The sequence below is a fragment of the Giraffa tippelskirchi genome, chromosome 5 (assembly GCF_054371585.1).
Source record: "Giraffa tippelskirchi isolate mGirTip1 chromosome 5, T2T-mGirTip1v1.2.pri, whole genome shotgun sequence".
Classification (NCBI taxonomy): Eukaryota; Metazoa; Chordata; class Mammalia; order Artiodactyla; family Giraffidae; genus Giraffa; species Giraffa tippelskirchi.
Genome location: NC_137279.1, coordinates 55,092,625 through 55,119,262, shown reverse-complemented (window position 1 = coordinate 55,119,262; position 26,638 = coordinate 55,092,625). Strand labels below are relative to the sequence as shown.

The window sequence follows — 26,638 nt, the reverse complement described above, 5'->3', positions numbered from 1 at the left end:
AGAACTGGGAGAGACTGAAGGCTTGCTAAGTAAAAAATTCTCTTTGGTCACATTCCACCAAAAAAAAGTGATGGATTATTTGATTCTGATCACTCAACCAGGAGATACAATAGTTCTTTAGTTTATAGGACTTCAAAACCCTTCGAGTTAGAATTTAGTATATAGAAAACCTTATTCCTAAATTTGGGTTGAATCTTTGGAAATCAAGAATCATTTTTTCTTCATATTTTATACCAGGAGGTCCTGGTATAAATCAATATGTATGGATTAATCACATTTTTTCTTAGACTAGGAGACAATTGGATTAATGTCAGTTTATGAGACTCTTTATGTTTATTTAGCTAATTTGAAGGATATTAAAATATATGTTTTAGGGAAAGTGATAAATATGTAACTAGAAACATAAATGCTAAGACACTAAGTAGCTATCCTAAAATCACTAGGAGGATTTAAACACTCTAAAATTTCTAAGAGAAGAATTCAGTAATACCAAAAGCTACCAAAGTAATAATTCTAACATAGAACATGGACCTTAAAGCATTAGCTACATGTGTGCATAGTACCTAAAATAATAATTTAAGTATAGAATATGAATCTTAAAGCATCATCTATATGTATGTATAGTACCTATCATTATAATTATTTAAAGTAGACTACTATACAGCATCAAATATTTCAAAAGGAGATAGATACTCTAGAATTAAGACAGTAGAAACCCATATAGTCAGGGTAAAATATTTGTCTTTAAGCCTCCTCTTATCTGAATATGAACATAAACATTAGAAATCACTGTTTCCCAAACAAGAATTGAACTAAGATCTACCTGATAATAATTCAGTTTATAAAAATAGAACAATAGTTATCTACCAAATTTCATGTTGGTCAAGGAGTCAAACTCTTTGCCTACATTGTTTTTACTATATGCAGGTAAATATCATATGTCAAAAGTAAAGAAAAAATTAGAACTAAAAACACAAGGTAAGTTTAGCAATGGCAATACTAACCGTTGATTTGATCAGCCTCCTTGCCTTAAACTTATACTTAGCAATAAATGTTGTTTTCTTATATCACATATGTGAATTTTATGATCTTGAACCTCCAGTACATGATGACTGATGTAAACAAGGCTGCTGCTGCTGCTAAGTCACTTCAGTCGTGTCCGACTCTGTGCGACCCCATAGACAGCAGCCCACCAGTCTCCGCCGTCCCTGGGATTCTCCAGGCAAGAACACGGGAGTGGGTTGTCATTTCCTTCTCCAATGCATGAAAGTGAAAAGTGAAAAGTGAAAGTGAAGTTGCTCAGTCGTGTCCGACTCTTTGCGACCCCATGGACTGCAGCCTACCAGGCTCCTCCGTCCATGGGATTTTCCAGGCAAGAGTACTGGAGTGGGTTGCCATTGTCTTCTCTGGTAAACAAGGCATATGATCTCAAGTTAACTCATATATTTTACAAAAGATGAGGCCCTAACTGATTCATCAAATCAAATAGAGATACAGACTCTAGTTTCTTGTCTGTTCCCTTTTATACTTAACACATATTATAGGTGTTTTCAAGATGCATTTTCTACTAATAGGAAAATTTAGACAGAGATAGAATATAGAACTGCTCTCAGCTGGGAAAATTTACAATGGCAGGAAAGACAGGAGGAATACAATAAAAAATGCAGTCTTACTCTAAGGTCCCCGATTGAGTTACATGACCCTCTGACTAGTGACAGAAAACTTTTCAGTGTCAAATAAGAAAAATCTTGAAATTTCTTAAAATCCAGATGAGCAATTAGAATTCAATGATACTGGATGATCACATAATTCAGACTTACATTGTGATTTCTTTAAAAAACAATAACTAGTCTATACCAAGCACCTATTAAGTGCTAAGCACTTAGAATCTCATTGAGTCTTTACTGACTCCAGATTACAGGTGGGCCCACAGCCAGGGGAAGTAATTTGACAGCTGCCTTGTAGGAGAACCATGATTTGGACCTGGTCTGTTCATGCTATAAGACTTCTTAAAAAGCACTGAAAATTGCTCTTCTGCAAAAAGCTTTTAACATATATTTTAAAAATTCCTTTTGTAGCACTAAAGAAATATGGTTCCATCTAAACTTATCTCTGGGATTTCATGTCTTTCAATGTATTGTTCTCTTCTGAGATTTAATTTGATCTTTTGACAGATAATCCAATGAGTTTGGTACCCACTCCTAAGTTCCTCCTAAAGATTTACATGTAAATAGCTCTTTTTTTTCTCAAACAAGACAGATGCCTACAATAAATAAATACAAATATTTCGATTCAGAAATAAAGCTAAGTTTACTAGATCATCTTTATTTTTTCTTTCTGCATTTTACATCACATTCCTTGAACATATTCTTAAGAGGCTATCCACCTAACTGATGGTTTTTGAGCCTTTGCTCCAAGTGAGCTGGTTATGAAGCTTAGTAGTTTTTGAACATTTGGGGGGGAAGAAAATTAAAATATTATTTTAAAATTCAAACACAGCTGTGTCACATCTGGATAAACAAAAGGGAGTCACTAAATAAAGGAGACAGCTTTGTGTGGCACATCCACTTTCTGGCAAAGGACTCCCTTTATGGCCACGGTTTATCATTCTACCTGTCTGCACATTTTTCATCCCGTTACTAAAAAAGACCCCTACGTGGCCGGCTGCCACCCAGCTCATAAGGAACTTTGGACTGGATGTGACGCTTTGGAGAAAGACCTTTAGTAAAGTTCGGGGAACGAAACACTGATGGAATGAATGGGGCCTCACTCCACAGCACCCCCAGCGGCCCCCAAGATAGCACCCGGCAGGACTCTGACCAAACTACATCTGAGGAGGCGTTTACCTGCTTCGGCGTCTCCCTGGGCCCCCCGCGTCGCGCAGTAACAGCAGTCCAAGAAGATGGCATAGTTGAGAATATTGAAGAGTAGCCCGATGACGCCAGCACTGAGAACCAGCAGCGGCGTCTCTGTCTTCTGCGGATCAATATACCTTTTGATAGCTTCCACCAGGATGCTGAACATCAGGGCGACAGCGAAAACGGAGTTGCCAAATGCACCCACGACATCTGCCCGGAGAAAGCCAAACGTGCTCTTCCGGTGCTGCCGTATACTGCTGGCCCTGACGCCAAAAAGACCGATGATCATGGAGACTAAGTGGGAGAGGACCGCAAAAGCATCGGAGGTCAGCGAGAGGGAGTTGCCTATGTGGGAGATCACTAGCTCCATCACGAAAAGGAGCATGCTCACAACGCACATGAGGATTAAACGGAAACTTCTCCCTGAGTATCGCCCCATGGCGCTCTGCTGTCCCTCTCCTTTTCCTGGGAAGGCTGAGCTCTTAGGGGAGCAGATGTAGAGATCACAGCTCCTGGGTAGCTCTCCCCTTCAGCCTTTCAGCGCCTGTCATATTTGAAAATCACTTTTTACAGGCTGCTATAAAGCCATAAAACAGTTTAAAGGGCAATTAAGCAAGAGATGTCACGTGAGCGGGGACTTATGGAAATAGAAGACACCAACTTCCAGATATGAACTGCAGGAGCTTCTTTTGCTCATGTGTGTGTATCATTACAAAAGTCAAGAGTCTCTGTGTCTGAATCATGAACAAACTCACGCTTGGCTATGGCCTTTCTAGATTCCACACTCCGTGTTTGCAATAATCGCTATGGCATTTTACATAAACAATCGTATCTTGTCAACCTGGTGTGTAAGTGGCTTTGAATTCTGTTTACTGCATGAAACAGGGAATATTCTAGGGATCACTAATCCAGAGATTAGAGCTACAGTGAGTGAGGGCCAAAAAACAGCTAGGGTGATTTTTTTCTTCTGCCTTGCCCGCTGATCTGGAATAAACAAGCACCCCACTTCCAAATCCTTTCCATAAATAAGACAAGAAAAACATTCTTCGTGTTTAGGAAAGATATAATACCTTTAAAGGAGCTAAAGACATAATCCTAGTTAGTTTTAGGAAGAAAGCCAAATTATAATGTCTTGATTTAACTGAGGTAAGAAGACATTTTTGCTTTTAATCTTATCTTCTGTCACTTATAAGCCTTAAAGATTTACCAGTTCCCAAATATCTAAAACAACAGTAGCTGCTATTGTTTTGAGTAGACTGCCAACAGTCAATCCTTTAATGAAATACAGATTGAAATGACTATACCCAATCCTAACTGAATTTGAAGCCTGACTGTGATGGCTAATTTTATGTGTCAATTTGACTGGGTTTGCAGGTGCCCAGACATTTGGTCAGACATTATTGTGAGTGTTTCCATGAAAGTGTTTTTGAGTGGGACTAACAGTTGAATCAGTAGACTAAGTAAAACATATTGTCATCTTTAATGAGAATGGGCCTCATCCAATCAGTTGAAGGCCTGAACAGAACAAATTGGCTGACTCTCCTGCAAGTAAGGGAAGATTCCTCCGACTGCCTGCCTTCAAATTGGGACATTGGCTTTTTCCAGCTTTCAGGCTCAGACTGAAAGTTTGGCTCTTCTTGGGTCTAGAGCCCGTGGGCCTTTAGAATAAAACTACACCATAGGTTCTCCTGGGTCTTTGCTTGCCGTGTTGACACTGGGATTTTCTCAGCCTTCATAATGGCAGGAACCAATTCCTTTTAATAAGTCTCTATTTATATACATATCCTACTGGTTCTATTTATCTGAAGAACTTAAGACTAATACACTGATTTTGACTAAAACATGACTACTTAGATGTAGCCCTAATAATTTCCTTGGCATCTCATAAATTATTGCCAATTCAGTTGCTAGTCTAACAGTGAGACTTCTAGACAACCAGATTGTGATAATCATGGCAGTCATGGTGACATTAAGGTTTTTGGCCGAAAAGAATGACACTGAAAAGTGAGATGAAGGTAAAACAAAGGTGACAGCTCTAGGAATAGTGTGGGAGCAAGAGGTGGAAATGTTGTCATTTGGTTTATCTATTAGACATCCAAGGTGAAGTAGAGAATTGAATAAGGGAGTCTGGAGTTCAGAGGAGATGGGGATAGGCTGGGAATACATGAACTTGAGAGTTGACAATACATGGATTAAGAAGTCAAAAGACGGCCCAGAGATAACCAAGGAAATGAGAGGAAATACAAAATGAAGACACAAGTAGATAAGAGAGAAGGATGAGAAAGATGAAAGGGAAGCCAGGAGAGTACAGTATTCAGGACTACTGTATTCAAGAAAGAATGTGTTTCAAAGAGGAGAAAACTATCTGGGTCAAATGTTGAGAGGACAAGAAGCACTGAGGCCTGGAAATGATGACTGGATTTAACCTTATGGAGGCCCCTGGTGACCTTAGCTAGAGGGCAAACTGAAGTGAAACAGTGACAGATTTTATTTTCCTGGGCTCCAAAATCACTGCAGATGGTGACTGCAGCCATGGAATTAAAAGATGCTCCTTGAAAGAAAAGCTATGACAAACCTAGACATTGTATTAAAATGCAGAGACATTACTTTGCCAACAAAGGTCCATCTACTCAAAGCCATGGTTTTTCCAGTAGTCATGTACCGATATGAGAGTTGGACCATAAAGAAAGCTGAGCATCAAAGAATTGATGCTTTCGAATTGTGGTGCTGGAGAAGACTCTTGAGAGTCCCTTGGACTACAAGATCAAACCAGTCAATCCTAAAGGAAATCAACCCAGAATTGGAAGGACTGATGGTGAAGCTGAAGCTCCAATACTTTGGCCACCTGATGCAAAAAGCAGACTCATTGGAAAAGACCCTGATGCTGGGAAAGATTGAAAAGGAGAAGGGGCAGCAGAGGCTGAGATGGTTAGATAGCATCACCGAACTCAATGGACATGAATTTGAGCACACTCTGAGAGATAGTGAAGGACAGGGGAACCTGGCATGCTGCAGTCCATGGGGTCGCAAAGAGTTGGACACAACTTAGTGACTGAACAACAACATGGATTGGGCTCAGGAGAACAGAGAGAAGAAATTGGAGATGGCAAGTACAGATAATCCTTTCAAGGAGTTTAATTGCAAAGCAAAAGGAATATGGAGACAAGAAAGGGTATTTTTAGATTGGGGAAGGTAACAGCACATTTTTAAGCTGATGGAAAGATCCAGCAGAGAAAGATGTGATGATACATGGAGAGAGCTGCTGAAGTGTTACCATCGAGGCAGCCAGAGGGGATGAGCTTTAATGCACAAGTGGAGGGGCTGCCCTCTGCTATGAGAAGAATGTTCATCTGCCTAAATAGACATTTCTCCAAAGACATACAGATGGCCAACAGGCACATGAAAAGATGCTCAATATTGCTAATTATTAGAGAAATGCAAATCAAAACTACAATGAGATACCACCTCATACTAGTTTCGAATGGCCATCATTTTAAAATCTACAAATAATAAATGCTGAAGGGAGTGTGACTATTGGTGGGAATATAAACTGGTGCGGCCACTATGGAACAGAGTGTGGAGGTTCCTCAAAAGGCTAAAAACAGAATTGCCATATGATCTAGCAATCCCTTTCCTGGGCATATATCTGGACAAAACTATGATCAAAAAGGTACATACACCCCTATGTTCATAGCAGCACTATTTACTCTAGCCAAGACATAGAAACATCATAAATGTCCATTGACAGATGAATGGGTAAAGAATATGTGGTATATATTATATATACCATGGAATATTAGCCATAAAAAAGGATGAAATGCCATTTGCACCAACATGGATGGATGTAGAGATTATCATATTAAGTGAAGTAAGTCAGAAAGAGAAAAACAGATACCATGTATCACTTATATGTAGAATATATGAAAATGATACAAATGAACTTATTTACAGAACAGAAACAGACTCACAGACATAGAGAACAGACTTGTGGTTGCCAAGGGGGAGAGAGAGTAGGGGAAGGAAGGCTTGGGAGTTTGGGATTAGCAGATGTAAACACATATAGGATGGATAAAAACAAAGTCCTACTGTATAGCACTGTATAGGCTACCCTGGTAACTCAGTTGGTAAAGAATCTGCATGCAATGCAGGAGACCCTGGTTTGATTCCTGGGTTGGGAAGATCCCCTGGAGAAGGGATACACTACCCACTCCAGTATTCTTGGGCTTCCCTGGTGTCTCACAGTAAAGAATCTGCCTGCAATGCCGGAGACCTGGGTTTGATCCTTGGGTTAGGAAGATTCCCTGGAGGAGGGTATGACAACCCACTCCAGTATCCTTGCCTGGAGAATCCCCATTGACTGAGGAGCCTGGCGGGCTACAGCCCATGGGGTCACAAAGAGTCGGACATGACTGAGTGACTAAGCACAGCACTGTATAGCACAGGGAACTATATTCCATATCCTGTGATAATCCATAATGGAAAAGAATATGAAGACATGTATATAACTGTCATTTAATAAACATATAGCAGAAATTAATGCAATATTGTTTGTGTTAGTTGCTCAGTCGTGTCCAACTGTTTGTGACCCCATGGACTGTAGCCCATCAGGCTCCTCTGTCCCTGGAATTCTCCAGGAAGAATACTGAAATGGGTTGCCATTTCCTTCTCCAGCACAATATTATAAATCAACTATATTTTAATAAAATAAATGATAAAATAAATTAAAAAAAAAGACAACGGCTCATCTGAAATAGCAGAGAAGGTGGAAATGTGGATACTTGAGTGGGGAACATATGGTGGGAGTTCCTGTGGGTCTGTTCGCATTGTCTCTATCTTCTTAGTGAAATAGACATCAACGTGATCAACCAAGAGTCAGAAAGGGGAAGTACTGAAAATCTGAAGGGAAAAAAGCTCTGAAATAATCGTTCAGAAGAGTGTGAAAATGAAGGAAGGAAGGAAATATAGTACAATTACGTATTTGTGTGCATGCAAGTGTATGCTCAGGTGTGTCCGCCTCTTTGTGACCCCATGGACTATAGCTTGCCAGGCTTCTCTGTCCATGAAATTTTCCAGGCAAGAATACTGAAGTGCATTGCCATTTCCTACTCCAGGGGATCTTCCTGACCCAGAGATCAAAACTGCATCTCCCTTGTCTCCTGAATTGGCAGGTGGACTCTTTACCACTGTGCCACCTTAGAAGCCAATTACATATTTAGCACATGTAAAGTAATGTCAGTGTTAACATTGTCACCAGTCTGTTAAACCCCAAGCTCCTGACTCATTCAACAGGTGTTTCTTAATCACAAAATTTGGTTTTGGTGATCTCTATTACATGAGACTTTGTTGTTATTGTTGTTCAGTTGCTAAGTTGTGTCCAACTCTTTGCAACCCCGTGGACTGCAGCATACCAGGCTTCCCAGTCCTTCACCATATATATCCTGGAGTTTGCTCAAACTCATGTCCATTGAGTTGGTGATGCCATTTAACCATCTCATTCTCTGTCATCCTCTTCTCCTCCTGCCCTCAATCTTTCCCAGCATCAGGGTCTTTTCCAGTGAGTTGGCTCTTCACATTAGGTGGCCAAAGTATTAGAGCTTCAGCTTCAGCATCAGTCCTTCCAATGAATTCCAATCCTTTAGGATTGACTGGTTTTATCTCCTTGCTGACCAAAGGATCTCAAGAGTCTTCTTCAGCACCACAATTAGAAAGCATCAATTCTTTGGTGCTCAGCCTTCTTTATGGTCCAACTCTCATATCCGTACGTGACTACTGGAAAAATCATAACTTTGACTATACAGACCTTTGTCAGCAAAGTGATGTCTCTGCATTTTAAAACACTGTCTAGGGTTGTCACAGCTTTTTTTTCAAGGAGCATCTTTTAATTCCATGGCTGCAGTCACCATCTGCAGTGATTTTGGAGCCCAAGAAAATAAAATCTGTCACTGTTTCTACTTGTTCCCCATCTATTTCCCATAAAGTGATGGGACCAGATGCCATGATCTCAGTTTTTTGAATGTTGAGTTTTAAGTCAGCTTTCTCACTCTTTTTTCACCCTCATTAAGAGGCTGTTCAGTTCCTCTTTACTTTCTGCCAATAGAGTTGTATCATCTGAGACTTATTTAATAGAATCTTTTTATATCATTTCAGTACTATTGATGTTCCAAGCTCTTCTTCAGTCAAGTTGAACGAAGCTACTGGTTTAACCTCACCTACTGAGCCGCAGACATGTGTTTGTGCCTGTTATTCTAAGCCTGATGGTATGGCAGAATGGGGTGAGTTTCATTCTCCAGCTGCTGTCATCTCAACGACAGGGTTGTTCTCAGTGTTACTACCAGCAGGGATCATCTCATGACGTGTCAGTGTCACTGGTCACTAGGCAGTGGCCTCCCAGCCTCCATCCATCTCCTTGTCCACTTGATAGCCTGATTTTCTATCTAAAATAGAACAGTTTTGAGATGGAGCCAAGAAGAGGAAAAAACATGTTTTTAACTCTCTACTGTCTGCTCTAACACTTCGTACATTGCAGGCACTCAATTTATTAAAGAATAAATGGCTAGCACTCTGTAGACATAGTAAAAATGACAAAGAGCCAAAGATATGTTTGAAAATAACAGGGTAGGGGTAGCTGCCTCCCCCAATTCCTGATGCTCCTGACAGCCGCTGAACACCATAGTTATATGTTTTGGTTGTTTAGTTGCTAAGTCGAGTCTGACTCTCTGGCGACCTCATGGACTGCAGACTGCCAGCGGATCTTCCCGACACAGGGATCGAACCTACATCTTCTGCATTGACAACCAGATTCTTTACCACTGAGCCACCAGGGAAGCCCTTCAGTGTAGGGAGAAAAAGATTTTTCCTTTTATTAACAGGGCAACAATGGAGTAACAGACATAGAGAATAGACTTATGGACATGGGGAGAGGGGATCAGGTGAGATGTATGGGAAGAGTAACATGGAAACTTACATTACTGTATGTAAAATAGATAGCTGTATGGCTCAGGAAACTCAAACAGGAGCTCTGTATCAACCTAGAGGGGTGGAATGGCGGGGGAGGGGGGGAGATGGGAGGGTTCAAAAGGGAGGGGATATATGTATACCTATGGCTGATTCATGTTGAGGTTTGACAGAAAACAGCAAAATTCTGTAAAGCAATTATCCTTCAATAAAAAATAAATGTTTTTGCTTTCGGCACACTAACATAGAAGACAATGACTGCAACTTAAATACAAAAGAACTCTACAGCTAAATCTACAGCTTTATACATTTATCTCACTCATGTATCAGTGCAAAATCACCAACTATCAAAAAAGTAGGAAAAGTTATATAGTTATATAGCAGATGACTAATATTTATAATGAAAACCAGATATAAGTAGGGTGGTATATCCAGACTCTCAAATCATAATGCCTCTTTGCTTGTCTTATGGAGTGTTCCACTGCTGCTGACCTCGCCACTAGCAGCCAAATGAGTTGCTGTTATTGTCCAGTTTTCATGAAGGCTTCGTGTGATTTACTGGCATAATTAGGAACTATTCTAAACACACTATCACGGATGAACTAGAGTTTACTAATATGTGATCTACAACAGAAATCGCAGGGAGCAGTGCCTGCAGTAAATATACCTTGACTTCTTTGTTTTCTTTTTGAAAACCATGCATATCAGGCACACGATCACTTTCCTGTCAGTCATGTATCTAGCTAGTGACTGCAGTCTGCAAGTAAAAAATAGTGATTGCTTCTAAAAGGATATTGTTTGTAGTCAGGTTGACACACTTTCTTGAAAAGCACCACTGTGCTTAAGATATTTGGAAGAGTTTTGATATTTTAGCTAAACCTCAATTTAAGAAAACAGCCAATTCACCACACATAGATTTGGGGTTAAGGATTCCTTTCCTAACAGAACTGCTTACTGGAGAGTTCCTTTAAATAGTGAGCATTTCTTTAAAACAGTAAAGGTCAAGCTTTCCTGTGATTGGTTTTGCCTGTCTGAAGCTTCAAACAATAGCATGGGATCTATCTGTCTGTGTGTCAGAGATGGCCACCGCCTCCAAAACAGCCACAGAACAAAATGTGGTTACAGAGTCTTTGATCTACTTTTCAGGCTTTTGTCAGGGACTGGCAAAAACAAACAAAAAGACACCTTGTGCTTCAAAGCAAGGGTCCCCAACCTCCCAGATCTAATGCTTGATGATTTGCGGTGGAGCTGATGTAGAAACAAAAAGTGCACAATAAATATAATGCGCTTGAATCATCCTGAAACCATCCCCCACTCCCTGGTCCATGGAAGAATTGTCTTCCACCAGTCCCTGGTGCCAAAAAGGTTGAGGACTGCTGCTTTAAAGCAGTTATTAATTTGCAGACAAAAAACAAACTCCTAGGCACCAAGGTAATTACTGTTAACTAAAGCTATATATCCCAGGAGCAACTTCCAAGTGACCCTGCCTCACTGTCATAACTAACACTAGCTATTATTATGTGCTCAGTGTTGTTCTGAGTACTTTATGAGGTAGAGTAACTATGATATAGATATTAGACTTCTCTCCTTCAGCTGAAGGAATAGAAAGTTTATACAGCTACTAAGAGTAGAAAAGCAAGATAAAACATCCTGAACTGCCATATGTCAATAATAATTCTGAGTACAAAAGTATGGCTCAGATACCTATCTCATTAAGCTAGGCATCTGAAAGCGTGTTCTATGTAATCTGCTTTCCTATGATAATTTCTTACCATTTCAGGATAGTTTTGCTGTGTTCTCATGCACAGCAGATACTTTGAAAGGCTTTGTATACGTTTTCCCTTCTGCCTAGAATGTCCTTCCTCTTTTGTTTATTAAAATTTTACTCACCCTTCAAAGCACAGCTCAAATTTCAAGTCCTTTTTGGAAACTTTTCCCTTTATATTTATCACCACCAAGTGGGATAACATACTAGATAGAGCAGGGCTCTGAAATAAGGAGATAGACCAAGTAGACGAGAAATGGGGAATGAAAGGCATTGCAGGCAAAGGGCCAGAAGTGAGAAACAGCATGCGGTTTATAGGGAACCCCAAATGGTTAGGTGCAAAGGACTCTACTAGACTGGTTGAAGAGGAGACTAGACACGTAGGCTGAATGGAAAGAGACTACATTTTATTATCCTGTTAGCAATGGTGAGCTACAAAAGGATTTTAAGGCAGAAAAAAGTCTCAACATACTTTACTTTAGGAAAAAAGAAAAAAACACCTGTGGGAATGTGGAATAGTCTGGCCTGGAGATGAAACTGGAGGCCAGTACAGTGATCAGTGCGAGAGGTAACAGGTAAAGAGGTGACCTTGATCTGTGAAAGGAGGGACCCAAGAAACATCAGAAGTAACAGGAATAGGTTTCACAGCCCACTGAGTGTGGCTGATGGGGTGCTGGAGGAGCCAACCAGGAGGACACTCGGGGTTCTAGTTTAAGTGACTACATCCATTTTCGTAATGCTAATCTTTCAGGCAGGAAATACTGTACGTAGGAGGAACAGGTCTGGGAGTAGAGTGAAATGAGGTTTTTGAGACAGGTTGACCTGAAATGTTGATCCAACACTCAAGAAAACCCAACATGCAGTTGGGATGGAGGGCTAAAGCTCAGTCTGGGAGAGAAAACTGTTGGGAGTCATCATCCTATTAATGCTATTTGAAACCACATGATGAGATGAGGCTGATTAAGGAAAAGGAGAGTACCCAGGGACTTCCCTGGCAATCCAGTGGTTAAGACTCCGCCTTCCCACGTAGAGAATACAGGACAGATCCCTGGTAGGGGAGCGAAGACCCCGCACGCCTCTCAGCCAAAAAACCAAAACACAAAACAGAAACAACATTGTAACAAGCTCAGTAAAGACTAAAACTGGTCCACATTAAAAAGAAAAAAATTCTTAAAAGAAAAAGAGGGCCAAGTATGGACACAGCACACCGATGTCGTAACAAGCAGGCCAAGGAAAGGAAGCCAGTGGAAGACACGTGACTAAGAAAAAGATGGACTTTCCTGGTGGTGCAGTGGATAGGAATCCACCTGCCAATGCAGGGGACACGGGTTCTATCCCTCGTCTGGGAAGGTCCCACGTGCTGCAGGGCAACTTAGCCGGTGCACCACAACTTCTGAGCCTGCGCTCTACAGCCCACAAGCCACAACTACTGAGCCTGTGTGCCACAACTACTGAAGTCTGCACACCACAGAGCCACACACCACGACTACTAAAGCCCACGCTCCACAAGAATAGCTCCCGCAATGAGAAGCCTGAGCAACACAACGCAGAATAGGCTCCGCTCACTGCAATGAGAAAGCTTGAGCACAGCAACAAAGACCCAGCACAACCAAAAAATAATAAAATACATTTTTAAAAGCAAAGAAAGAAAGAGCCAAAAGCAAGAGGGCAAATCGTGAGAGTGATTTTAGTGGGGGGCGGGGCGGGGGGGAAGAGCAATGTTTTCTAGCAGCAGAGCTAAAGCAGTGAGATGTGGTAAGACAAGGAACTAAGAAGTCAGCTTTGGGCAGAAGTGGCAGTGTGACCTCTGTGAGAACAGATGTGTGTGGGGCGGGGAGGGGGAGTGGGCAGGCGCAGGAGCAGGGTGAGTGAGTAAAAGCACAAAGTTGGAAGTAGAGGTGAGGAGGGCTTATCACTCTAGTAAATCATGACTGGTGTTTTAAAGATCCCACAGTAACCAGGAAGAACAAGAGGGAAAGAGAAGTTCAAGAGAAATCTCTTTTGGGACATCTGTGGTTGTATTTTACTTTTTAAACAGAAAGATTAAGGGCAATTTTAAATTCCAAGGAGTTACGAAAAGGAAGCACTCCAACACGGAAGAAACGGGAAATTGGGGGTGCAAGGTCTGAAACAAGAGGGCTACATGGAGCAGAACGGTTAGAGTAACTGTGGCACAGAATTAAGGTATTTCAGAAACAAATGAATACATGAAACAGTATTAGTTCATGATATTTATTACTGGGGCTGGTTACAGAAAAGTCTTTTTTCCACTGTTGATTTAGGCATAAGAATAGGTATTTGTCTCATGTGACTTCCTTTTAGAACTTCTATTTTTAAAAAAAATCATAAAACTGTCTCTATCTGGGAAGATATTAGTATCAATTCTTTTTTTTAAAAAGTGAGGAGGGTTGGAGCTGGGGTTTTGTTTTATGCCTCAGTAACTCCGCCCGAACAAGGTGTAGTACTTGGCAGGGTTCTTTCCACACACACACTTGGCCCCCGGCGGCAGCTCACAGAGTGGTTTGAAGGGGATGCACAGGCTTTTAGCTCCCATCGACGGGGCACCAGGCTCAAGGTCCTGATCCCTGAATTAAAAACAAATAAAAAATCCATTCGTTTATGCCATACATTTCTATTCTGTTTCATTGCAGTACCTCATAGGTTTTATCCATTAAACATAATTATCCTACCTGGCAGTGGTCTTTTTGATCCAATCTTCACAGTCAATTTCCCCACAGAATGGAATCTGAACAATCTAATAAGAAAAAAATGTTCAGTATTTACAACTCCTTCTATTCTATAAAAGGAACATTTGAGTTCTGTATTAAACCTGCAAGCAAAAAGGACAGGCCTCCCAGCCCTTTTCAGGCCATGACACCTTGCAAGCCTGCTAAGAAATTTGCTCAGAGATGCCCGAGATAGGAAAGAAACGTTTTCCACTATCCTAAACCCACACTTCATGTAACATCTGCACATAACAAAGACATCTTTGTAATACACTTAAGTGACCAAATAAACTGGCTGCAACATAGTGCTGAAGAGAAGGAACAAAAAGTGAATTTCAAATCATCCTCATTTCAAGTCTGCACTGCCGCCTACTCTACCTGGCTCCGTGGTTATCAGGAGGATGGAGAAGACAAATAGTAAACTGATTTTCAGTGAAAGAAAGTGTCAGTCACACAGTCCTGTCCGACTCTTTGTGACCCCATGGACTGTAGCCCACCAGGCTCCTCTGTCTATGGGATTCTCTAGGCAAGAATACTGGAGTGGGTAGCCATTCTCTCCAGGGGATCTTCCTGACCCAGAGATGGAAGCCAGGTCTTCTGCATTGCAGGCAGATTCTTTACTGTCTAAGGCACCAAGGAAGTTCATATAATTAAGTATATAATTTTAATTTTATATACAAATAATATAAAATTAATTATTGGATATATAAATTAATAGTGTAAAATCTAAATGTAGAAACTGTGCAATGAAAACAGAAGGAAAAACAAACCTACAGATATAAGAGCTGAACTAACAAAGTTAATTCCCTGTATTGAAACTCACTAAATCATTAGCATTTACACAAACAAAAAGCATGAAAAAACTGTACGTTCTTAAAAGTATTATTTAAAATTTATTCTAAAAGACAGAAAGGGGGGAAAACTTTAATCAGTCTCTAATTATGCAATGATATAAATATTAACCCAATTACAAAGACTGCAATAATAAATCTAAATTTAGTTTCTTAGAAATTTTATTTTTGTTAATGAACAACACAAAGCTATATTTTTTAGAACACTAACAAATTTTACAGTAAGTAGTCTTATTTCTTTGCACTAAGGAAAAAAAAATCACTAAGACTTGAAAAGATACTTCTAAAAAATTTTTTTTAATTTAAAATGGTAAAGCATGTAAACAAATTCAACCAAAGTTGTTATTAGATGTATTTGGACTCATAAATGATAATTTTGTGAAAAACAAAAACAAAAAGATTCAATTCTTTTTAGCCTCAAAATTTTTGATAAGACCTGAAATTTCTTATTATTTATGCACATAATTCATTAATGTGAAAGGAGAATATACATTTTTAGGCGATTTATTCAGCCATAGAAAGGTTTTTACCTTTTTATTTTTCATTTTTTCTAAATCTTTAAAAAGACAAAATCTTTTGCAATATATAGTGTCTTGAACTCTTCAGCAGAAATGTTACTGATGAGAAACAGTAATGTAATAATAGTAATAATGACCAACAGATTAATGATTTATTTATGCCAACAGTAACAAGTATATGTTACATATAAATGACATCTATTTTTCACTCAATTAAGACCACCTCCTACAAAAAATTTACTAAAATCAAGTCCTACAAATTAGACATATAAAAAAAATTTTTTTTCATTTATACCAACAGGAAAGGGTAGAAAATGAAACTCTCACTTACATTCAAGTTCCAAAGATCCCTTCCTCCTTCTCCCCTCCTGGTAAATCCAATTTTATTTACAATAGCCTCAAAGTTTGCTTGACAGTCAGTCAACATAGCTAAGCTGACCAACAAGAGGTGAGATGGGGGGTGAGACTGACTACTGAATACAAGAAACAGCAGTTGTTTTGGTCTCTGTGTGATCTTTGGACACACAACCAAAATACTGTATTCTGGTCCAGGACAGATGTTGAAATCTCTCCAACAGCTTATCTAATATTAGAATATGATTCCACTAATATCTGCTGAGATTCATTTCTTTGAAAGCAATGGATTAACTGATAAGTTACTCTATTGATTTATTAACTCTTATGCAATGTCTTTAATAGCCTTTACTGTAAGAATGGCTACCATATTTCTATAATAAAGGAAATCAAAAAATTCAATACTTTTTGGAACAAAAAAAATTATAAAAAAAAAAGAAATCATAGTGGAAGAAAAAATATATACAGTGTCAGATAACTATCCATTCTCAGGCCAAAAGGCTAGAAGAAATAGAAATCAGAAATATGTAGTTTGAAGTCAAGTGACAAATGATAGAAATCAGAAAGGTGGAAGATTACCAAGGCAATAAACCAAGAATAATAGAAAGCTAAATACTGCAGAATTATAGATAGGAAGGGGATTCTGATACTATTTTGTACTTATTTTTCAGATTAGTAAACTGACAGACGTATTAAGAGGTTAATGATCACAACCAACTAAAATCTTGTCTTATACCCTCAAGATGAATTTTTTAAAAAGATACAGAGAAAAAGTACATTAAGCTGAATCAGAAGAGAGACCCAAATTCTAATACTAGGCCTGCTTTTGCATGGCTTGGGGTAATTCATTTAGACTCTGGCCCGTGGCTTTCTCATTTATAATCTGGGGACACAGAACAGGCTGTATAAGTAAACATGTATACCAGAATACTAAAGTTCATAAGTGATTCATTCCAGTAATTACTAATTTTGCAAAGCGAAACCTCTTCTTTATGAAAATTAAGTTTTGGCTGGGAACATCTGAATATACAGAGCACATAAAGGTGATAAAATCTTAAAGAGGCATTAGGAAAACCCGTGCAGTTTTATGGAATCCAGTAGTACCCACTCATTCTCATAAACAGGCTTAGAAATGAGTAATATTTTTCACTTATTATTCAGAAAGATCAATCAATTAAGATCTGGGTAAGTATATACAGTGAGAGATAAATAGGCATTCCTTATTTTAGGACTCTGCCCATTATATTTCTAAAACTAAAACAATGCTTACTTTAGGAACTTAAGCTGAGAAAACAAAATGAAATTTTTCAAAAATGAAAATATTAGAGGTCATACAGAATGAAACTCATTCAATGAGCCTAATGAACATGAGAGAAAGCTTTTATAAAATCAGTTCACAGTGCTATCCAAAAATGACAGAGTATTTTACTGCTGCAGGAAAGTCAATGGAAAACAGACGCTGAATAATATATTATCCTTTTGTGTGATAGGCTTTGAGAAAGGGATTAACATGATACATAAATTCAATGAGTCTTAAAATACCACTCACTGAAATATGTTTATATTAAAAAATTTTCAGAATTCTCTTACCTTCCCAGAATCGAGCTCCTTCTGGAAGTCCTCCATTGTATTAGCCACAACCATATGAGTCTTAAGGTCTTCAGAAGCCCTATGAAGTAATTAGAATACATATTTTTTCTTACTAATAAACTCAAGCATGCATTAGTTCAGTTGTGTCCCACTCTCTGCAACCCCATGGATGGTAGCCCGCCAGGCTCCTCTGTCCATGGGATTCTCCAGGCAAGAATACTGGAGTGGGTTGCCATTTCCTCCTCCAGGGGATCTTCCCAACCCAGGGATCAAACCATGTCTCCTGTGTCTCCTGCACTGTTAGGCAGATTCTTTACCACTGAGCCACAGGCTACCCAGAATTAGAAGTGAATACATATTTTTTCTTACTAATATGACAAAGTTTTTTTTAATGGCATAATTTAATGAAAGAATAACAACCTGGAACTGAGAAGAATTCAACATGAACCTCAACTTTGTCTCCAGCAGTGACATTGAGTCAACTTGAGTTAGCTCATCATTGCATTATTAGAAACATTAAATGACTAGAGAATTTGCCAAGCACATGCTGGTAATAATTACTTTTGTAACAGTCGTTAAATATCTACTGATCAACAATCTAACTCCTGGCTTTACTACTTATTACCTACGAGAGTCTAGGTTATTATTTAACCTTTCTGGTCTTAGTTTTCCCTTCTACAAAATTGGAAAAATACTCATCTAACTACCATATCAAATTGTTGTGAGAATCAAACACAAAGGTATGAACATGTTTAAAAAAGGAAAAAACACATAAATATACATTATTCAAGCTATTTTCACATACTATGTAAGTCTTTTGTAAGAACTTCAGGTTCCAGAAATGAAATAAGTATTATTCTCTTCCACACTCAAAATCACACATCACGTGAGGAGCACTCACGGCTGGGGACCAATGAAGAGAAAGCATATTTTTCTTTTCTGAACCTCAGGGCTAGACTGTGGGAACCCTGACCACGACTGTTCGCTGTCCGCCAAATCTGTTTCCCTTTCTTCTGACTTTTTTGCAGTGAGGTGGGTGGGCTCAAGTGACTAAGTTACAGCCAATGAGATACAGAAAGGAATATGCCACTTCCAAGGCTGATGCCTTAAGGAGGGGAAAAAATGCACTATTAATGTAAGCAACTTACATTAATAAATTTACTGAATAAAAATGTCAATTAAAAAAGTCCTGTTTTTTTAGCCATTAAAGCAGTGTTTTTTCCAACCAGGGGTGAACATCTGGATCACACAGATGTTTTTTTACAATACAGATGACCAGAATCTATCTTAAAACTAATGAATCAGTCTCCAGGTATAAGGCCCAGGTATTTTTCTGTTCCCAAAGCTCCCAGGTGACCCTGAAGAGAATCTCTGGAGAAGAAATCACTGCGCTGAGAGCACTATTCAGGCGACAGCAACGAGGACAGGCAGCTTTCTAATCTTGCATCTCTGACAGTATCTCCTGCTCTGAGTTCAGATGAACTTCACATGAATTATGCATTTGTTGGCCAAATAAATCCATGAAAGTCATCCTCAAGAGATGTATTATCATTTGCATTTTAAGGCAAGCCAGCCAACAAAAGCAAGTTCACTTGCCTACCATTACATAAAAGCACCAAAGCCAAGGCTAAAACTGGTTCACTCCTTATGTGCAAGATTTATTGAAGATGAACATGAATCAGACACAGGTATTAGAAGATAAACAAGAAAAATGCAGGCACGACCCCCCAAAAAAACTGAGCCTCTATCCCCAGTGGCCACAGGTCTTCCTCTCTGCTTCAGGTGGACAGGAAAGAAAATAAGGTGCCACCCACAGGCCACCCATCTTCTAGTGCCTCTGCCTTGAGATCTGTGATTCTAAAAGTCCCCTCTCCAGAGGTCAGGGCAGCCTCAAGTCTTCCCATCACCCCCAACCCCCTTCAGGAGGTTCTAAGCCTTGGCGACATATCACCACCACCAGAGGGCGTTTACTACTCAAGGTGCCAGGCCCTCTAGACCAATTAAATTAACACCTCTTGGGGAGCGTCCCAGGCACAGGTAGTTTGCAAAGCTCCCCAGGTGCTGCTAATGTGTACCCAACAAGTGAGAATCAGTGCTTCTGCCCCTCAAATCTGATGTATCATAAAAGCCTGGATCTAAAATGAACCCAAATCAGTCAAAGGGACAGTCCATCACTCCAAACCCAATAGGGAGCAGAAATCATACAGAAAATAATCACAATACAAGTCAAAAAACCAAAGAGAAAGGCCAATTAAGAACCATGGAAGTTCGGAGGGAAAGATGACTTCCCATGGGGGCAATCAAGGGTTCCTTGGTAGAGATCTCAAAGGCTGAGCACAATAAGACGGGAGACACAAGCAACTCTAAGGAACTGACCGGGTAAAGAGGTTAACGTGGATATCTTCCAAAATAGCATGAAGCTTCGTCTCAGCCTCATTTTCAGCAATTGTCAGCTTTTCTCCAGTGTCTCGTCTGACAGCTACAAACTGACAGCTCTTCATATCACGTGGCCCAACTTCAAGTCTAATTGGGACTCCCTAGAAAACAAAAAAGCAGTGAAAAATGACACATGCACATCTCCAATTGAATAAACAGACTGATATCATGGCTTTACCTACTATAAATCATGAATATCCAAAACACAAAGACAGATGCAAACCATTTTAAAGAGAAGGTAATATTCCTGATATATTTCAGAAATCTATTCCAATGAGAAGGCATAAACCTAAGGAAAGAAGGTACTGTCCAAGTGGCTCTGAGCTGGGAAAGAGTTTAATGGGGAAACATGAGGGCAGCTGTCCAGCTCGCTGTTCCTAACTTCTCTCACATAACAGCACACATGGAAAATTACACTTGTATGGCACACAGGGGTAAACACAGTAGGCTCCTTGAAGCTAAAGTCATCCCATGCCATCTTGGCACATCCTTGACTCATTCACAGCACATGGCGTGCTTTGGTGGGAAGGCCCTGGCTCTGGCTGTTCTACCTTGAGCATCAGAATTACTGAAGGACTTGTCAAAGCACATACTGCTGGGCTGCGCCACCTGAGTTTCTAATCACCGTACGTCCAGTGATGGGGCCCGAGAATTTGTAATCCTATCAAGTTCTAAGATGGTAAAGAATCCGTCTGCAATGCAGGAGACATGGGTTCTATCCCTGGGTTGGGAAAATCCCCTGGAGAAGGGTACTGGCTACCCACTCCAGTATTCTTGCCTGAAGAATTCCATGGACAGAGGAGCCTGGTGGGCTACAGTACATGGGAACACAGAGTCAGAGAAAACTGAGTGACTTCTCACTTCACTTTCATCAAGTTCTCCGGTGATGTTGGGCTGCTGGTCCTGGGACTGCAGTCTGAGAACCACTCCGCAGAAGCCCAGGGTTTTTACAAAGGAGCTTAAGGAGCATATGCAAGTTTAAGCCTTGTGGATGTTCAATCTTTGTGAATCCACATAATGAGTTTGCTCTAAGTGGATTAAGGCTTAAGAGAGATCCCACTTTTAGGGGCTAGAAACTTCCTGACAAATAAAAGTTTAACATGTTTTTCTTTTTTGAGTGAACGATCCTCTATAATCATTTTGAATTTAAGTTAGGAGCCTCTCTACACAGTTCAGCTGATCAGTTGTTCCCCAAACTAAAGGCAAAGGAAAAAATGTAAATGTTACTCCAGAAAAAAATGATTTACCCCCTAAAGAAGACCTACTTTATAAAATAACAACACTCTGGAACAAAATACTGTATACCTTCACATTATTTTATTGTTTCCTTTTATTTATCCAATGTATACATGTGTTAAGAAACAGTGTTAAGTGCAATGAGATTTAAAAAGATGAATAAGAAAGAGATCCTGTCCTCAAGAAGCTTCATGTTTTGCAGGGTAATTAAGGCATGCATACAAATCAGTGCAGAAAATCAGAAAATCAAAAGTGGGAGACTACCCTCAGCAGAAAGAGAGAAGAAAAGTCACTGGAGAAGGCAAAAATTAATGAGTAATCATCAAAACAGAAGAACGTTCTATAAAATAACTGACCTATATTTACAAAAATGTAAATGCCATGGATGACAACGAAAGGCTGAGGAACTACTCCTGATTAAAAGAAACTAAAAAGACATGACAATAAAAATGCACTAGGACTACATCCTATCCTGGGCAAGGGAGAGCCAGGACAGCTCAGAGGACTGCAGAGGAAAGGCCCACAAGTGTGGATGATTATTTTTTACCTTTCAGTCCAGTTAGTAGCAAGGGATAGGTTTCTTTTTGGTACCTTGGGCAAGTATAAATGGGTTTAGACAAGGTATTACTGAAATCACACACTTGCTATTTCCAAGTAAGTAAAAAAGACTGCAATTAAAGGGAAATTTACACAACTTTCAAGTCTTTATTAAAGGTAGGAGAGTATGTAAAGGAAAAAATATACCACAAAAGGAAAGCAATATCAATATAACTGCTATCCTTCAGCACAGATTTATCTAGGGGCCATTTAAAACACATAAAGAGATAAACATGACCAACTTTGGGAACCTAACATGCATTAATACTGAATAATCCCAGTATGGCTAAGTTTGCATATTTGAAAGCTTGAACCTGCAACCTCACTATCTCTTCCCATCCACTGCCTGTAATATGAGTTTACAAATTCTTGACTTCTAACTGCTAGTTCTAACAAGATTTCCTGTTTCATCATTAAGAAAAAAGGTTAAATCCCAGAAGTTTGAAAAATGGAATAAAGAATACGGATCACCTATTAATAACTGTGCAATAAATAAAAGTTAAGTCAAAAACATTAAACCAGAATTTAGACTAGACTTGAATATACAAAGTAAAAATTAACAAATCACCGTGAAACAATGTGGTGTGAAATTACTCTCTGATTAGCTGCACCAGTGACAGCTGTTAATAGCTGATGTCCATGCACCACGATTCTGATAGTCTTACTATTGAAATAACTTTTTTATTTTATGAATTCTTGATATAAACGTTTTAACAACCATAGGGGATTTGTTAACCATAAACAAGGTCTTGAAGATCATTTTTATTCAAACAACAAAAATCCAAATTGGGAGAGTGGGAGTAAAATATGCAACTGAAGACTTTACCTTGAGTTCCCAGTGATTGAATTTCCAACCTGGTGAGTAATTATCTCGCAAATCAACTCGAACTCGAATATTGACACTGAGTAACCGCCTTCGATAATCATTGCATTTTGCAATTAGAGCATCTCTGTCTTCTTCAGAAAGTGCATTTGTGATGCCACAGGGAATAACCACCACCTAGAATCCAGCACATCACAAATTTATACAAAGCAGCATCATACAGAAGTAATGAAGTCACAATCACCACCTAGTACTCACAAATCAAAACCTCCTAATGACTATAAATCTTCACAGAAAACAACTTCTGAGGTTTCTACTCTACACAGAATATCTAGCAACAAGCTGCATATTATTTGTCCATGATAAATGCATTTTTGTTTCTCATTTAACCTATTATAAATCATTTCAAAAAATAATTTCTATAAGTTTTATAAAGTAGGTAGAAAATTTAAAAGGGTAGGAAACAATAACATGAATAATACACATAGTTACACAACACGGAAATCCAGATTGTATTCTGTGTTGTTTCAGTATTAGCAAAACCTACCTGAATGACATTCAGAAAAGCACATTTTAAAATTTTCTTTACTAAATATGGCTTGAATTTTATAAAAGAAATGATGAACAGGAATACTTTCCTTACCTGAACACAGGCTACACGGGGTGGTAACACTAAGCCCACGTTGTCCCCATGAACCATGGTCATCACACCAATAGTTCGGGTAGTCAGGCCCCAGGAGTTCTGATAGGCAAACTGCTTCTCTCCTGCTGTCTTTGGATCTTCAAAAACGATTTCAAACATTTTAGAGAAATTCTGTCCTAAATGATGTGATGTTGCTCCCTAAAATAGAGAAACACATCTTTTAACAACCTATTTTGCCTTTGAAAATAACTACTGTAAGACCACACACCTTACCATGGCACTAGATCTGCTTTATCTTCCCTGATTTTTTATGTTAAGTGAGTTTTTAAAGCATAACTGATACAAAAAAACTAAGATCAGTTAAAAAAAAAATTCTACAGAATTAGTAGAGAAGACAACTATTATACCTCTTTTAATGTGGGCAGACCCTTTCATAGGAGTAACTTTAATTACAAAGGTTTAAAAAAATATATCCATGCTCTGGTAATTCAGGATACAAGCTTGACTTAACTGACATCAGAGATTGGGTAAGAATGGGACAGACTGGCCTGAAATTATAATATGACCTAGAAGCATGTGATATATTGATTTTTTTTTTTTTTTTAAAGAGTCTACCCCTCTGATTGCAAGAGAAACTTATCAGATCGGCCCACGGCTCTGCTTTCAGTCCCCTAGGAATCCTTTGTGGCAGTCTGATACCTGGATAGCTCTTCCACTGGCAGATATAAATGCTTCCACTGTAGTGGTGTAATCTCCTCCTGCAAATTTCTCCTTTTCAGTCTTTCTTCCTTTTACAACAGGAATTGCCAGGAGTTCTTCATATACCTTAGCGTATAAGTCAAGTATCTGCAAAACCTGTAACATGTTAAATGTAAAAGTGTTCAAATTTATGCTATGTTTATAGATCTATAAAAACGGAACTATTTAAAACTAACTGTGGTGGGGAAAGCACTTTAAACAACAAAAATCCTTTTTCTTGGAAAGGTTAAAGCAGCCAATGTGAATTCATTAAGAGAGACAAAGCAGAACTCAAAGAAATGGAGCATTTTTCTAAATTAATTTTTATTGGAGTATAATTGCTTTCCAATGTTGCATTAGCTTCTACTGTACAGCAGAGAATCAGCTGTATTAGTCCCTCTTTTTCCTTCCCATTTAGATCACCATGGAGCACTGAATAAGGTTCCCTGAGATATACAGTAGGTTCTCCTTAGTTATCTGCTTTAGAATAATTTTTAATGTACATAGAATCTGCCTGCAATGCAGAAGATCCAGGGTCAGTCCCTAGATCAGGAAGATTCCTCTGGAGAAGAGGACAGCAACCCACTCCAATATTCTTGCCATGAGAATACCATGGACAGAGGAGCCTGGTGAGCTACAGTCCATGGGGTCACATAGAGTCAGACGTGACTGAGCAACTAACATGCTAATTGCGTTAACATTTGAATTAACCTGTTTTCAATTTTAAGAGGTGATATGTAAATTTTAAGGAACAAAACAATTTATACCAGAAGGCTGTCTTATAATGTCTCTTCAAGATCAGACCAAATTTCAACTTAGTTATTTACTGAATAATTCCTACTATGTAGATAGCACTGCATTACTTACATCTGGCGGGGGTGGGGGTGGGGAATGCATAGTCTGGACAAAGAATTAGCACAGAATTAATATGGAACACAACTTTTGTACCTCTTCTGCTGCCTCTTCAAATGTAGCAAAGGCACTGTGCCCTTCCTGCCAGAGGAATTCACGAGTACGTAAGAAAGGCTGAGGGTGCTTGAACTCCCAACGCTGGAAGAGGCAAGAACACAGTTTGATTGTTAGAGCTTTTCAACTTTTAGTGACAACTTTATGTGGTAAGTAATCAGAAATCCTAATTGTGATCCAAAATATCAACATTTCAAAAATGCTTTCATATTCCCAATCATTTGAGTATAAAAGTAAGGAAAAAAAAAAGTGTGTGTGTGTGTTTTTTTTTAATGGCTAAGAGGAAGAATGAAGAACTATAAGATGGGTGTGCACCTACCACCACGTTGCACCACTGGTTGAGCTTTATGGGCAGGTCTCTGTGGGACTGCACCCACTTCGCATATGCAGGATACATTACTGAAAAGACACAGGGAAGCATGGGCAGTTAGTCATTCTCCTTGAAGGCTGGTACTATTAAACCAGCGACATAATAGGAACTAAAGCGCTGTATTTGTGCAGGTGAGTGAATGGTACTGTATTACATAAAATGGATTAGTCAAGGAAAAACTTGACCATATTTTATGTTCTTCACAATGAGATTTACATTTAATTTGACAACTTCTCAGTGTTTTGTTTCTCAAGACACTAAGTGAAGATCTTACAGTATATACTATGTTCTATATTAAGTTCTTTACATTCATTACACTGTTCAATCCTCACATTCAACCCACAAAATAAATATCATCTCAATAATGAAAATGTAGAAGCTGAGCTTAGAGAAGTTAAATAACCTGCTAAATGCAGCAGCTACCAGACTTTACATTAAATCTATCTGATGTGTCTACCCAGAGTCTAAAAGCTCTTGCCATGAACTGATAATTTAAGTGAAGACACTTGTCTTATCATAGCCTATTTAGGATTATCTACAATTAGTAAAACAAAAAGAAATCTTTGCCAATCTGCCATGTGAAAAAAAAAAAGTTGGTGTCAGAATTTTAATAATGCATCATTATTAAGAGTATCACTGAAAGTATCAAATAAAGAGCAAACAATCCCTAGCTCTAAAGATGGATAACAACTTTGGAAGACACTGACAAGCCTAAAGGCTTGAACTTTCCAAGTGGTATTCCCATTTATTACGTGTAGTTTTAGGAAAACCATTTATCCCTTCAGAGAGCTTTTTTCTTTAACCTACAAAATGGAGGTAACAGTAGCTGTCTCTACTTTCCTAACTACACCATTGTGAGAATAATACAAGGTGTAAATGAAATCACTTATTAACCTATAAAAACCCTATATAGATGTAACATGAAAATGACTACTTTCAAGTCAATATGGCATAAAATACTAGTGTTTGCAATTTTATAATCAATTCCAAGAATAAAACTCCATGGGAAGTTCTGAAAAATTATAGCATGAAATCAAAAATGATACAAGTGGTTTTAAAAAAAAAAAAAACAACAAAAAAACTTTATCTAGATGACAAAGAGCTCCACAAAGCATACTATCAGAGAACAAAATTCTATGCCACTCAAATCAGCACTCATCTTTATCAACATTCATTAAACTTTGTATCATCAACAGGAATTATAAATATCACA

The 26,638-nt window shown here is 38.8% G+C and overlaps 2 protein-coding genes across 4 annotated transcripts in view; both read right to left on the bottom strand.

The window, feature by feature from the left end:
* Positions 1-3,689, bottom strand: part of SLC30A10 (solute carrier family 30 member 10) — a 36,688-nt gene extending 32,999 nt beyond the window's left edge. The window contains exon 1 of the mRNA XM_081491972.1: positions 2,847-3,689. Within this exon, the coding sequence (XP_081348098.1) occupies positions 2,847-3,297 (451 nt within the window). The 5' untranslated portion in view covers positions 3,298-3,689. The remainder of the gene's footprint in view (positions 1-2,846) is intronic.
* Positions 3,690-13,795: 10,106 nt separating this feature from the next.
* Positions 13,796-26,638, bottom strand: part of EPRS1 (glutamyl-prolyl-tRNA synthetase 1) — a 60,054-nt gene continuing 47,211 nt past the window's right edge. For all 3 annotated transcript variants that reach the window (XM_081491963.1, XM_081491961.1, XM_081491962.1), the window contains 9 exons: positions 25,375-25,454; positions 25,038-25,139; positions 24,051-24,206; positions 23,352-23,549; positions 22,712-22,885; positions 19,993-20,153; positions 17,617-17,695; positions 14,268-14,332; positions 13,796-14,162 (listed from right to left, as the gene is read on the bottom strand). In XM_081491963.1, the coding sequence (XP_081348089.1) occupies positions 14,012-14,162; positions 14,268-14,332; positions 17,617-17,695; positions 19,993-20,153; positions 22,712-22,885; positions 23,352-23,549; positions 24,051-24,206; positions 25,038-25,139; positions 25,375-25,454 (1,166 nt within the window). In that variant the 3' untranslated portion in view covers positions 13,796-14,011. The remainder of the gene's footprint in view (positions 14,163-14,267; positions 14,333-17,616; positions 17,696-19,992; positions 20,154-22,711; positions 22,886-23,351; positions 23,550-24,050; positions 24,207-25,037; positions 25,140-25,374; positions 25,455-26,638) is intronic.